This window comes from Pollachius pollachius, assembly GCF_949987615.1.
Source record: "Pollachius pollachius genome assembly, chromosome: 5".
Classification (NCBI taxonomy): Eukaryota; Metazoa; Chordata; class Actinopteri; order Gadiformes; family Gadidae; genus Pollachius; species Pollachius pollachius.
Window position 1 is genome coordinate 24,023,831 of NC_136938.1, and position 15,549 is coordinate 24,039,379.

General features: G+C 48.1%; 1 protein-coding gene across 2 annotated transcripts in view; it reads left to right on the forward strand.

The window, feature by feature from the left end:
* The window catches only part of lrrk1 (leucine-rich repeat kinase 1), a 63,735-nt gene that overhangs the window by 19,908 nt on the left and 28,278 nt on the right, over positions 1-15,549 (forward strand). Inside the window, exons 11-22 of one of the 2 annotated variants that reach the window (XM_079736958.1) lie at positions 1,569-1,681; positions 2,002-2,072; positions 2,974-3,103; positions 5,425-5,537; positions 5,877-6,091; positions 7,518-7,682; positions 9,441-9,613; positions 11,563-11,686; positions 12,107-12,266; positions 13,194-13,372; positions 13,510-13,607; positions 14,757-14,952. In XM_079736958.1, the coding sequence (XP_079593084.1) occupies positions 1,569-1,681; positions 2,002-2,072; positions 2,974-3,103; positions 5,425-5,537; positions 5,877-6,091; positions 7,518-7,682; positions 9,441-9,613; positions 11,563-11,686; positions 12,107-12,266; positions 13,194-13,372; positions 13,510-13,607; positions 14,757-14,952 (1,737 nt within the window). The remainder of the gene's footprint in view (positions 1-1,568; positions 1,682-2,001; positions 2,073-2,973; positions 3,104-5,424; positions 5,538-5,876; positions 6,092-7,517; positions 7,683-9,440; positions 9,614-11,562; positions 11,687-12,106; positions 12,267-13,193; positions 13,373-13,509; positions 13,608-14,756; positions 14,953-15,549) is intronic. The other variant, XM_079736959.1, reaches the window with a different exon arrangement.

The window sequence follows — 15,549 nt, forward strand, 5'->3', positions numbered from 1 at the left end:
TAAAGCCCTCCTCCAAGTCAGGGGCGCCCGCCACGTTGAAGTCAATGTAAGCTCGCTAACTAGTTGCTGTCTATCAAGCAGAGACAGCTTTTCATTGGCGCAAGAAAATTCGCCCTCGGGTCGCACCAGTGTGCGCCCCAGGCCAATGGTATCGCGTTTCTTTTTGTTATCGCCACATGATTGGACAATTCAGCGAATCAATTAAATAGGCTACCTCCCTCAGTAGTATTCGCGCAACACAACTACATGTAGAGAAGAGATATATCGCTCACTAGCAGAACACTGTCCACGCTTTTCAGTGGAGGAATTGGACTCCCCAAGCAATGTTATACTTAAAAGGAGCAAGTAAGTTACATATTAATTTAGTCTTTTGGCCTGTGGCATATAAACAAAATGAAGCAACTGTCCCATATTTCTAACTGCATTTGAAGTTGACATTGAGACTCACAAAAAATGGACGCTATAGGACAGTGATCATGATTTGTCTCAATATCAGAATAACAACAATGGGTCAAATAGCAATGGCTGGTGGAATGGCCATAAAGTAGGTCTGTATATGCAGTGTAAGCTTGTCCAGGCCCTGCAAGTCAGGATTTAGGCTATGAATCTGAATGAATAGTAGGTAAATAGGTAGTGGCCACCCCCAAAATAAACCAGAATACAGGAAATAAAATCTATTAAATTAAAAAAAAAATTATGGGGGGGGGGGGGGGGGATCCTAGACCCTATACCCTAGACCCGCTGTCTATTACTGTGCCCCACCAACATTTTTGATCACTAGCCGCCACTGGTTAATTGCTTGAAATATGTACAGGAATTGATATACCGGTATGTTTGTATACATTAGCATTCACATGCAATTCCTTAGTACACCGCAAAGTGGCACTGCAGTGCTGTCATGGCTTAGTTATTTAACTTCGCTTTCTAGTTCTTAGTATGTAGTTAGTAGAGCTATTTAGATCTATTCTCTCTGAATGGCTCTGGTAGTTAGTATCTTAGTATTTAAAGAAAGCAAGAAATCTACATGATGCAAACACAAGATGTATTTGCCTTATTTATTATCACATTGAGAAATTGTTTTTTGGTAGAGGAAAACCCTAAGAATACCGACAACATATTTGCTTTAAACTACGTTTTCAAATGACTATTGATTTAAATATTTATTTTGGTTATTTTACTGTCACTGTTCATGGATCTCAAATGTAGCATTTGATGTAAAATACTGAGGGTATCCTTAGACTTGAGGTGATTCGGAATTATCACATTTTGTGTCATTATCTTCCATGATAATTAAATCATGTCATTACCCTTTTCCTGGCATGGGGAATCACTGTTATAGTCATTTACAGTACGTTTTACAAAGCGCTGCTCATTGATTTAAGAGTCAATTAACAGGCAATAAAAATAGCTAGCCGTGACCTCACACACATTTCCAGGGGTAACATTTGTAAATGTTCAATCTTGGATAACACGGAAAATGCCAATTACTATTAGATGCCTGGAGGATTCTAGGTATAATGAATAGATTTTCTCCCCTCCCCTCACTTCCCTCCTCTCCCCTGCCCCAGGCGTTGGTCTCTCTGCGGCTGGCCGGGAATCAGATCTCCACGCTGCCGGCACCCAATAAATGGAAGTGCTCCAAGCTCAAGACTCTGGACCTGTCCAGGAACCAGCTGGGGAAGTAGGTCTCCCCTCTCGATCCTCTGGGTGTCACCTTCACATCGGGGGGAAAAAGAAGAGCTATTTATGACACACTCACACACACACATGCACACACGCGCACAGACACAGCCACAGACACACAGAGACGCTCACACGCACGCACACGCGCGCGCGTGCAAATATTTGACAGCTTACAGGTATAAACGGACATGGATTAGTCCCAGGAGGATTGCCTTCAACTCTGGAGCAAACACTGAATGAATGCTGAATGACGGGTTTGAGGTGTAATAATAACCCTGTATCCAAGTATCACGCTGACGCCGATGTCCTGTCCTCTAGAACGGAAGAGGTACCTAAAACCAGGAGGCGGGGGTTCCTGACCACCTGGAGCAAGAGAGACCCAGACCCAGGTGCCGACAGCTTTCCCTCCTCTGACTCAGCAGCACGTTGTAGATGAGCAGCGTTTCATCCACAGTCGGAGCGAGGCTGGGACACATTCAAGCTTATGAATCCGGACAGCGTGCAGACAGAGAAGAGCTAGTCGCTTCTCCTTTATTTGCAGTATTATTTGAAAAGAGTCAAGGGCATGATGGTTACATAATGGTACATCTCCACCAAGTGTGTTTGCAATTCACCACAAGAGCTTAAAACAATACAGATCACAAGTGGCTTGCTGAGATGTTCTTGGAACAAGCTCATCTTTATTGCATAACAGTAAAAGTTACACAATGTTCAGATTAGTCGTCCCATGTGTCTGTTTATGACCGACAGATTTTTTAATCTCTTTGATACAATGACAACTAATATTGATAGAAATCGGGTCTTTATATATTGGCAACAGGCCATAGCTCTACTGCCTTCACCATCCCATATCGCCATGGTAACATTCTTTTGGAGGATGAACAGATTGACACTCACACGGTACGCTGAACATCATCCACTGTCCATCACTGACTCCACATGCGTGACATTGTGTGTGTGTGTGTGTGTGCTTGTGTGAGTGGGTGTGTGGGTGTGTGTGTGCATCATCCACTGCCCATCATTGACTACATGCATGTCCGCGTGTGTGTGTGTGTGTGTGTGTGTGGGTGTTTGTGTGTTTGTGTGTGTGTGTGTGTGTGTGTGTGTGTGCATGTGTGTGTGTGTGTGTATCATCCAATGCCCATCACTGACTGTACATGGTTGTCTTTTTGTGTGTGTGTTTGTGTGTGCATGCATGCGAGTGTGTGTGCACGTGAGTGCGCATCTGTGTGCGTGTGTGTGTGTGTGTTCTCATCTGCTTACTCTCCCCCCTTGCTGTTCTCCTGGCAGTGTGTGCCGTCGAGTTCCCCACCATCCTCCGGGACTCTCTGGAAGTGCTCTACCTGAACGACAACCATCTGGAATGCGTCCCGGCGTCCCTATGCGGTCTGGTGAACCTCAACGAGCTTTACCTCTCCAAGTGAGTCCTGGAGCCCTCGAGGTCTACGGTCTACCCGTAGGCATCAGTGTGCAAGTCGCCCTAGCCTGAACCCCTACCTGCTCCTAAACATTACGGCCTACCCGTAGGCATCACTGAGCAAGCTGCCCTAACCTGAGACCCTCACTGCTCACAAACATCACGGTCTACCTGTAGGCATCACTGAGCAAGCTGCCCTAACCTGAGGCCCTACCTGCTCACAAACATCACGGTCTACCTGTAGGGATCACTGAGCAAGTCTCCCTAGTCTGAGCTCCTACCTACTCCTAAACATTACGGTCTACCTTTCTTTTTTTTTTCAGATCCCCATTAGCTTCCACAGCTGTGGTCGCTAATCTTCCTGGGGTCCACTTTGAACAATAAAACAATACACAGACATATAAACATACATACAGTACAAAAACCTATCAATATCACAAAAGTTAGAAACACTGTATATCAAACACTTCAATACATTGTACAAACAACCTGTAGGCATCACTGGGCAAGTCACCCTAGCCTGGGCCCCTACCTGCTCCTAAACATTACGGTCTACCTGTAGGCATCACTGAGCAAGTCGCCCTTACCTGAGCCCTTACCTGCCTCTTAATATTACCGTCTCCCTGTAGGCATCACTGAGCAAGTCTCCCTAACCTAGCCCCTTCTGCCTCTCAACATTACATTTATCTGAACTCACTGTAAGCGGCTTTTGAATATTCTGCAAAAAACGATAGGAGCATTGCCCCGCTCACACTGCCAATCATCCGTTGGCGTTTCTGACACTGCAAGTTCAAAGTGTCCAGGTCTGCGCTGTGCTGTGTCAGTATGCAGCAAGCCATCTGAGACACACGTCCATCGGATGCAGTCCTTTGGTTTCTCACACTGCATGAAGCAATTGATCTTGGTTGAGGGTTTGGCCATGACTGCACGAGCTTGTGTAAAGAGCTTTCTGTGGTGTCATTAATCTGTTTGAATCCCACCAGCCCATTGATCAGCTCCATGTGTCCTCCATCATTTTTCAATTAATTCACGAGGCTGTATGGATTACCGCCGCGTCACCTCGTAATGCACCAGGCGCCGATCCTCACGCTGTCGATAGAGCCCCCTATGTAATGAGGGAGAGAGAGAGGGAGACGGAGGGAGAGGGAAAGAGAGGGGCGGGGAGAGAGAGTGCGGAGGAGAGAGGGGGGCAGAGAGAGTGAGAGAGAATGCGAGATGGAGAGAGAGGCGGGGAGAGAGAGCGCGGAGGAAAGAGGGGGCGAGAGAGAGGGAGAGTGAGCGAGAGAGAGCAAGAGAGAGAGGGAGAGAGAGAGACCAAGAGAGACCGAGAGAGAACGAGACCCTAAGCCTAGCCTCTCCCTCCCCTGCACTAACCAGTGTCCCCTGTGGTGATTGGTCACACTGATCCCAGCAGGACGGTTTAAACGACAGGCGTGGTTAGAACAGATATTTCTCCAGCAGGCGCCGGGAGAGGGGCGACGGTAGATGGATCTAGATGTCCCTTTACCGTACGCCCCGTTCTGACACCCCCCAATGGTCCACAGTGAATAATTTACCGGCGCGGATGAAGCATGAATCTATGAATATGCTAATTGAAAACGCGCTCTCGCGCATTCAAGCCCCCACCTCTTAATCCGAGGCCATTAAACGCAGCCTGTCAGCAGAACCAGCCACCAGCACACCACTCTCACCTAGCAGAACATTCATGGTGAGAATCTGGGAATAAATGAACCACAGGACGCGAATGACCTGAACATTTATCAACAAAATGCTTTGTGTGTTATATCTGAAATGATACGGCACTCGGGATTTGCTTTTGAACTGAACAGAGCCCGTAGGCTCACGTTAATCCTACCGTTAGAATATGCGTACTCCATTGTGAAAACCAAAGGCCCCATAGGTAGTTCCTATTCCAATTGCAAATAGCAGGCAAAATCAACTCTGACCCAACACGTTGTGTATGACATTATTATGCAACACACCAATAAACATGACAAAAACACTTTTGGTGTCCCATTTCACCGCTCCTATCCAAATCCCATTGCCTTAAACCCCAGCTTTCTCCCCTGGCAACAAGTGGCCCGGTGCCTTCAATTGTTTCTCGATCTTACCGGGAACACCGCTGAGGTCCCCTGCTTACGCAATTTAGCCCCTGGTTCAAAAGCCTCCACATCAGCGTCAACAGCTTACCGTGACCTTCGCGGTGGTTGGTGATATGTAAATCACAAACACATGTGAACCGTCGAAACACTGCGAGCCACCTGGGGATCTCAGCGGCGGGCTTCATTAGTGATTCGTACGTTGTTCTCTTGTTTCCCCGTCAGCAATCTGTTAATCCGCGAGCTCCCTGTGGAGCTGGGTCAGCTGTCTAACCTGTGGCAGCTGGACGTGGAGGAGCTGAACATCACCAACGTACCGCAAGAGGTCAGGAAGGAAGGTACCCCACCAGTGTCTTTTACAAGCTCCGCTGGCCCCCAGGGGAGGGAAACGAAACGAAGGCGGGATGGGGTAGTACACAACAGTATGGGTAGTGTACAGTGTGCGTTTACACACGCTTTTGTGCAATAGTCATCTCGATTGGATTTCGCAACATGTAAAAGGTGACACTTTATTAGGCACTCAAGGCCTAATGTGTTAACATGAAGACCTCTGTCCTTCCCTAGAAATGATATGCTTGTATAACAGCCAAGACGTACCTAACACTTGGCAGGATTAAGAATATCAGTATTGGCCGCCACTTTCCGACCTCCCGTCTCTGTGCTCCCGGCCGTCCCAGGCGCTGCCTCCATCCTGGCCTACCTGCGCGCTCACCTGCGCAAGGCGGAGCCCTGCAAGCTGCTGAAGATGCTGCTGGTGGGGCCCCCGCGGCAGGGCAAGACGGCCCTGCTGGAGGCCCTGAACGCGGGCCGCACCTCCGCCTTCAGCACCACCGACTGCAGCATCTCCACCTCCACCTGGGAGCTGGACAAGCCGGGCGGCGTCAGGAACACGGTGAGGGCCGGGGTGACCCTGTTATCTGACGTAGTGGATGGACTGGTGAGGGGGGTGTGGTGGTTTTGGTGTTGGTGGTTCTCAAGTTGTGGGTCGCGTGCCGTGACTGGGCCACCGCAACAAGGGACCGAGAGGGGTGTGGGATATTCTTCTTTTTATTTATGCGTTCCTGTTCATTAGTGTTTTTGGGTGATAATTACATGATTATTACATAATTTGGTGTGTTTGAAGACTGTAAAGTGGAGATACTGTATCAAAGAACAATATACATGTTCATTCTCTGAATTTTTTAACATGCTAATGGGAAGGGTTTGGTCGTTTTACTGCACAACCAATGTGTCCTAGACTGACACTACCTGAGACAGGTGAGTCACTGTGTGAGAGCTTTCGGGGGCCCCCGGTGCAGCGGTCAGGGTCACGGAGAGTGTGTGATAGTAGACAGAACTGATTCAGCTCGACGGGTCTCCTGGTGGTTCTTACTGCTCCAGCCGGAGTCACCCGCTGATCCAAGAGAATGAGGGATTTTAAGACGTGACTCATCTTCCCAGCATGGGCTAGGAATCCATTTCCTGCCCTCTGCGAGTCAGGAAAAGAGTGGGATGGAAAACCCGCCAGGGACCACTGGCAAAGAGCGCGCTGCGAGTTTAACCTTCACTCCGGCTCGCTAACCTCCGTCTCCTTGGTGATGCTACGGCACACATCTGGCATTTCCCTGCGCTGCTGAGGTTCGCGGACGTGATCATCCTAACCAAATTGAATCTTCACAGGCACATTTGAAATGTAATAACCTTTGTGGGCACTTCAAGGTGCAATATGCAGGATTTGCGATTGCAAGCTAGCTCCGGGCTAAATGTTAAATAAAAATCCATCTGCTCCCGTCCGTCTCCCCCTACCCTCTGCAGCCCCTCCCAACGGCCAAAAAGTCAGGTTCGCTTTTTGAGATTAGACGTGCGATTTATCTACGCCGCCGCAGTCGGAGCAATTAACCTGCTGTGTAACCTTTGAGTTGGCGTTTACCGTACCGAATGTGTTCCAGGGCACATTTCACATGTCAAAATGCATTGTAGCTTTTTAATCGAAGTGCGATGAATAATACAGTTCCAATAACCCAAAATGAAATCGTGACCCCATCTGAATGAATGAATATTAAACAAGGTGAGGAGTTATGGCAGTTGTTGTTGCTGGGTTGACGGAAGCTCAGGAGGTAGAGCGGGTTGGCTGGTATACGCAAGGTCGCTAGTTCGATCCACGGCTCCCCGGAATGTCGAGGTGTCCCTGAGCAAGGCACCTAACCTTAACTGCTCCCAAAGAGCAGGCTGTCGCCTTGCAAGGTTGACTCCGGCGTCGGTGTGTAAATGTGTGCGTGAATGTCAGGCAATATTGCAAAGCGCTGCATAAATGCAGTCTTATCTTGTTGTGTGGACAGAAGGAGTCGATACTGTTCAACGTGTGGGACCTGGGGGGTCCTGCCAGCATGTCCACAGTCAACCAGTGCTTCTTCACGGACAAGGCCCTCTACGTGGTGCTCTGGAACCTGGTGCTGGGGGAGGAGGCTGTGGCCAGCCTGCAGGCCTGGTTGCTCAACATAGAGGTAGACGCACACACACACACACACACACACAGACACACATTGTGGTACACGCACAAAGACACATGTGCAATGTGCTTACTGCATGCACGCGTGCACTCATGCACATGCTCACATGCACATTTACGCACACACACACAGATTTATACATTTACACACACAGATTTATACACACACACACATTTATACACGCATTTACACACACACACACACACACACACACACGTTGTGGTACACATACACATTGTGCTCACATGCACATTTACGCACACACACACAGATTTATACATTTACACACACACATTTATACACACATTTACACACACACACACACACACACACACAAATAACCCCCTCTCCCCCAACTAAATATTGCGTGTTCACCTTCATGAGGTAGGCTCGAGACAGAGCCCCGCCCTTTCTCACCGTATGATGTCATCGGGCCGAGATAGAGCCCCGCCCTTAACGGGGTGGCTGGTGACCGGGCGTGGCGGTGACGTCTGGCGGTTTCTCAGTTGGGTGTATTCAGACTGGAAGGAAGTCAAGCACCCTCTCACTGTTGTTTCAGCTACTGGAATAGTGGCTCAGGAAACGCTGTGTGCGTGTGTCTGTCTGTGTGGATGTGTGCAAGTGTGTGTCTGTCTGTGTGTGTGTGCGTGTGTCTGTCGGTGTGTGGATGTGTGTGTATGTGTGTGCAGCTCAAGGGAGTCTGAGTGTTGTCCTTAGCGCCAAATTAGCCGCCATTTGTATTTCCAGGGGAATGGAAGAGGAGTGACCTAAAGAAGGAGTCACTTCGGAAAGAATGTCTATCCCACACTCCTCAACCCCTCACAGATGATGTGAGCTCACAACCAGCTGGAGGCAGAGATGGAACTTATTCACTGCGTATAGAAACGTCTCATTAGTCAGCCGTTGCCTAAAGTAATAGCTTGATGTAGCTTATTGACTGGACTAGCCAATGCATGGTCTTAGATGATGGTCCATTATATGAATAGGTTGACAATAAGGAGGTATCGCTGTCTGTATATTTATATCCTGTCCATCTATCTGTCTACCTATGGGGGATATAATCCTGACCGTCTCTTGCTCAACCGGAAGAGCAAGGCTAGCAAGGGTAATTCCCACTGGGGCCACCCATGGTTTGAATGAATCCACTCACGGATGAGATGATTTTGCTTGGTATTTGGCTTTATGTACGCTTCCTGAGCACTTCTTTTCCCAAAGAGCTGAACCTGTTGATGATAGAGCCCATTGAGCAAGGGCTTAGAATTGAGACACGGGAATCAACTGGGATGCTACGTTATTCTAACGATTTTTAAGCGGAAATACAATATGTATTAGGTGCGGTAAAATTTGCAGAACGATACTTCGATTTATTTTGTGCAATTATACTTTTTGTTTGGTTTAATTTTGGGGTTCTACAGGTCGTAAGTGTCCACCGAGGTTTTTACATGAAAGTGTCTGAAAATAATTAACGATTGGCGAATAAACTATAGCGCCCTCTGTAGGAGGAAACTACTAATGTTTTTAATAAGATCACATTGTTGTTGCTGGCAAACGTTTGCTGCTCATTTAGGGTCCACCTGGCGCTGCAAGTGGAGGCAAACAATCCAAACCATCCCATGAACCAGTCCCCCCCCCCCCCCACCCTAACAGACTTTGTATCCATGTATAAAACGTGTGTGTGTGTGTTTGCGTGTGTGAGAGCCTGACGCCGGTGCCCACCTGTGTGTTTCCCCCCTCCCCTCCCTCCCCTCTCAGGCGCGCGCCCCCAACTCGGCGGTGGTGGTGGTGGGCACCCACCTGGACCTCATCGACTCCAAGTTCCGCACGGAGCGCGTGGCCACGCTGCGGGCCTACATCCTGGCCCTCTGCCGCTCGCCCTCCGGGGCCCGCGCCAGCGGCTACCCCGACGTCACCTGGAAGCAGCTGCAGTCAGTACAGCTGCGCTGCACCTCACGCACCCCGCGACGGGATACGTGCTATACGCTACGCACTGCGCAATACACAGCGCTAAGCACTGCGCGCTCCCTGCTACACGCTATACCCTACGCAACACGCGATGCAGGCTACGCGCTACTGCTACGTGCTACTTGCTACACCCTACACCAGTGGCGTGTTCCAATGTCCATACTATTCGTGCGCACTAGCCTTAGTTTGAGTACGTAGGGCGTTCCGACTCAGATCGGGCGAAAATAAGTGTGCTGAAAGGACCCGGACGGTTTACTCAAAACGGTTAAAACTCGAAGAGTTGGATCGATGTACACTTCTCGTACTCGACGGCAGCCATCTAGCCACGTAGTGGAAGAATGCCGAGCCGGGCTGAGCCAAAGTCGGCGCATTTTCCACATAGCCTGCATTAATAGTCATTTTGTAGTTTTTATAGCTTTTATAGCTGCTAGGCGTAAAGAGTTCACCGTTCAAAGCGTTTGTTTGTTGCGGGGGAGGAATCGCGCCGGCGGTCGGGATCATAATTGCCGGTTAGTGCACCACGGAGTATTCGATTTGGAACGACACTGACATCTGAAAATTAGCGCACTTAGTGAGTACGGCGAGTGCACTACGTTTAAGTGTACTCATGGAAGCATGGATATTGAGACACGGCACAGGGGTCACCAACACAGCGCCCGCGGGCCCCAGGGCGCCCGCCAGGCCTGTTCTAAACATAGCACAACCCGTTCTGGAACAACTCTTTCTCACCTTTGCAAGTCATTGTTGATAATGATTGTGAGAAATCATTAACATGATCAGTGTCTTCACATAGATGAGTATCATTAATCATTAATAATAATATATAACTAAAGGCAAACCGAGCAAATTAGTTATTTCAGAAGAGTGTATCAAACTGGGTGCCCTTCGTATGACTCAGTGCCCAGGAAGTAGCTCTCAGGTTCAAAAAGGTTGGTGACCCCTGCCCTACACACTAAGCAATACATAATGCCATGCCCTGGACGCTACATGCTGTACCCTACACACTATGCAATACACACTATGCACTACATGCTACTTGCTATATCCTGCCTACACACTACGCAATACACAATGCTACGTACTAGGGCTGCACGATATATCGTTTGGGTATCGAAATGCATGTGCGATATGCATATCGCTAGACGTCTCATGAATCATAATTCATTTTCCCATTTAATTTGCCACCTTAAAGCTCTGTATAACAATTGTATAACGCTACAAAATCACACAATCTTTATACAATGATACATATTTTCTTCATTCTTTGTGATTATTTTTGGGCAACCGCAGAGGACAAAATATCGCAATAAAATGTTTTTTTCAATATCGTGCAGCCCTACTGCGTACTACGTGTTACATGCTACATGCTACACGCTACACGCTACAATAGAAACTACACTACCCACTCTCTGGCGCCTGTTAAAAGTCACCTCTCATTGATATGTGTGAGGGAACCCTTCAGCATAGTGCTTGGCATTACATCAGTGGAACTGGTTGACGCCGGTTTGGCGTTTTACAACCTTTCCTGTTTGTGCAAATGATGTTGTGATTGTTTGTTTGGGTTTTACCTGAATGTGCTTGGCAGTTGTTTCTATGGCACTTGGCACTTGTTTCTATGAAAATCTTTACTGTACCGACAGCAATATATTGTCGTCTCTCTTTCTTCTTAGAAATGTGCTTACTGTAAGTCGCTTTGGATAAAAGCGTCTGCTAAGTGCCCTGAATGTAAATGTAAATGAAGGCAGGGATAACATGAGGCACCGCAGCAATATCACTGGGTTTAAAATGTAGATATTCAAGGGGAGAAAATCGAATAATAAAGTGTTTTTGTTTATGAATCTGTTTCTGTGCGGTGTGTGTGTGTGTGTGTGTGTGTGTGCGTGTGTGCCTTTGTGCGCGTGCACGTGCACAGCGAGGTGTCCTGTAAGAGCCTGGAGGGCATGGAGGGGCTGCGGTCGTTGCTGTACCAGGTGGCCTGCTCCATGAAGGACCACAGCACCTCCACCTCCAGGGGCCAGAGGCTCGTGGGAAGACTGGTAAGACCCTGCTAGAACCTGTGGGAAGACCACCAAGAGACGTGACCCCAATACAAACCACAAGTCTTACTTGTAGTAAATCTGGTACTTCTCATGAAGGCATGAAGTGATGGGCGCCGTGATATCGGACAAGCAAATGTTTCTATATCAACCATCAATTATCTTATCTTATTTTGTTTTATTAATCTCAGTTCTAGTAATCCCAATCCAAGAGATTGAAAAAACGGTCCAACTCCAAAAATGAATATACTAGATACAGAAAATATATCTCTATGCAAAATATTAATAGTATAAATGTTTGAGTGTTGAATTATGCATTAAAAAAGAAACAAAGACTTAGAACGGCCTGAGATTCAGAAAGCATAGTAAAGTAGCTCCACCCACGCTCTGACATCATCACGATGGCCCCGCCCCCCCCAGATCCCCCGGAGCTACCTGACCCTACAGGAGGCGGTGCTGGCCGAGAGCAGGAGGCGGGACTCTGAGGACGAGGTGCAGTACCTCACGGCTGCCCAGCTGGACCAGGTGATGGAGCAGAACCCTGAGAGCGACATCAGGGACTACGAGGACCTGCAGTCAGGTGGGGAGGGGGCCTCGTCCATCACCACTGTCGCTTACAAAAGAGCTGGTTCATCAGCAATGCATCATGGGAGTTGGTGTTTGGCTAGACTCCACCATTTTGAGAGGCCACAAGAGAGCTGTAGTACTGTACACCTGAAACAACGTTAATATAACATAGCCTAGGCTGATGAAAACATTGCTTTATCATGTCTCGCGTTACAAAACACTATGGCAGTTATGTCTAGGACATCTGTCCATCCGTCAAAAGAAAAGGAAACAATATATCGCCGTCGGTACAGTATGATGTTCCTAGAACCAAGTGCCACGCACTAACAATTGTTAGTTTAACAGCTGATGATAAATTCTATCACGATTAATTAGGTAAAAGTGACCGGAACACCATTACTACTAACATAATGAGTAACATTCCAAGGTTCCTATATACCGAAACGGAGGTGGTCATTGTGATCCCATCCCCACAGCCATATCACATCAGTTATCCCACAGTGGCAGGATAATGTAGTTAGGGTGTGGACTCCCTTCTAGGTTCTGAATTTGATTGGATCGTGCCAAAGTGGCAAAACAAACGTTGGCCTCAGATTGTTCTCCCTGATCTTGTCTGGGTTAGGTCGTGGCAGGAGGATAGTCTAGTTGCCAGGGGGCTTGACTCACAGCCAGAGGGGCGCAGCCGAACCTGTAGGCGTGCTGCTCCTTCATAATCTGGATTCACCTCGAAAATATAGTAAATGGTCATTTTATCGCCGTGCCCATCCAATTCCATCTATTGTTCCACTCTCTATAGTAGAACCAGGCAGTAATCCATGAGGTAATCTGTCCATTGATGCATTTATTTTCTAAAAAGACGCAGGATGATGCATGAGGTCATTTGACCATTTGGTTGTCATTTTGGAATATCCACTTGTCCCATTCTTTACCCGGCGGGCAGCCATCAAGTTCCTGATCGAGACGGGAACGCTGATGCACTTCCCGGACACCAGCCACGGCCTGTGCACGCTGTACTTCCTGTGCCCGGTGTGGCTGTCGGAGTGCCTGCAGAGGATCATCCACCTCAAGTCCTCGCGCTCGGTGGCCAGGAACGGCGTGATCTGTGCCGAAGACCTCCGGGTAACGGAAACATGCGCTCCTAAAACCGGACCGCTCACGGGAAACGGCCTTCTTGTGGCAGCAGCACCTCTATCCATTTTTTATTCTTTGTGTTTGTTGAAATTGCTCCATTTATGTTTTCTGTTTTCTTTGTGCAGATGCTGCTTGTTGGAACAGGCTTCACAGAGCAGACTGAGGAGCAGTATTTCCAGTTCCTTTCCAAGTTTGAGATCGCTCTGCCTGTGGCCAGCAACAGGTGCTCTATTACAAACGACTTTCCAACACTTGTGAATGTATGTCTTGGCATCTGCCTTTTTTCCACAATTAAAGGCCTCTTCCTTTGATCGAGCAGTGTGATCTCTGAGAAGAACAGATAGGCGTACAAAGTGGTTCATTCTGTTCTTCTCTTATCGCACCTCTATTGTCAACTTCTTCATGTTCTTGGAAGCTGCTCTATGAATATATTTGATTTACTTTCTTGCACACTAGCTGCGTTTTCAACCCCCTGATTTTATGCGAACTTTGAAGTATCGAATCAGTAAACGGTGATGGAAACACCAAAATTCCCATAAAAATCCTCTAATTCGCAAAAAAGTTTATCCGCTCGCCTGAGGTGGTTTTTGAGAAATGTGAAAGAGAGTAAATGCGCAAAATGGGAGATGGAAACACACTTTTCGAAACAGCTGTGACGTAGCGAACATTGAACACACAGGACTGACAACGTCCTTCCGATTTCCGCATAACGACCGGCCATAGCAACCCCGCCGACATCAACTTGTAGCGTCAATATATTTTTAAGCGTTTGTATACATAGACATCCTATATCATATATATATTATATAATATAGGATGTCTATGTTTGCATATCCTTTAATTATACCGTGTCCATTAATCCCTGATATATGGACACCTACTAAGTAATTCCAGTCAAATTGTCTGTTCAGCCTTCAAAACGAGAGCTGGTACATTGGGAAAAATGAATTAAACTGTAATCAGAAAACGCGGTTATATGCTATAGACCCTTGAGTATCTGTGGTATAAAGGCTGCGACAAATTTCGAATTCTAAATATGTACAATGTATCCTTTAAATACGTCCATGGAAGAGATGGCCAATGTGAATAATAGATACGTGTGGACCGCTGAAGAGGTGAAACTTTTCCTTGCTCTCATCGAAGAAAAAAACATTACAGCTCCTCCTCTTCCTCCTCCTCCTCCTCCTCCACCTTATTCTGCTCCTCCCCCTCATCCTCCCTCTCATCCTCCTCCTCCTCTACCTCCTCCTCCTCCGTCTCCTTCTTCTCTTCCTCCACCTTCTCCTCCACCTTCTCTTCATCCTCCTCCACCTCCTCCTCCTCCTCCTTCCTCCCCCTCCTCCTCCTCCACCCCGGCTCCACGCCCCTGCAGCTACCTCCTGCCCCACCTGCTGCCCTCCAAGCCGTCCATGGACATCCACGGGCTGCGGCAGCAGACCACCAACACCCTGCAGCGGCTCTTCAAGATGAGCTTCGTGCCCGCCGGCTTCTGGGAGCGCTTCATCGCCCGCATGCTCATCAGCCTGACGGAGATGGACCTGCTGGTGGTGCAACAGCAGCACCTCAAGGTGGAGCACAGCTCACGGTCGCCCACAGGAAGCGTGATATTCTAACAGTGTGACAAGCAGCGGCTATGCTCCGGAGGTAGAGCGGGTTGACTTGTGACTGAAAGGATGCTAGTTTGATCCCTGGCTCCTCTAACGTGTCCCTGAGCAACATACCTCACCCTAACGGGTCTATCAGCTCCTGACGAGCTGGCTGTCGCCTTGCGTGGTTGTCTCCGCCGTCGTTGTAGGAATGTGTGCGTGAACCGTTGTAAGTTTCCTACACTTGCATGCCACGGCATCTGCTTTTTTCCACAATTAAAGACCGTTTCCTTTGATCGAGCAGTGTGATCTCCGAGGAGAACAGATCCGCGTACAAAGTGGTTCATTCCGTTTCTTCTCTTTTCTCATATCCACTGCTTTGGATAAAAGCATCTGCTAAAGAAAAGCATAAAACCTCAGTATATCTGCTCACAGCCGACGAAGCAATTCAAGTGCTTTTTGTTAACCGGGTGAAATGGCAGCGTGTGCGAGACGTAGCGGAGCTGTTTCTCTGTATATCGTTTTGTTCCTCTCGCACAAGCAGACGTTTGACACCCTCTGTTCCCCCCCTTGCTTTGT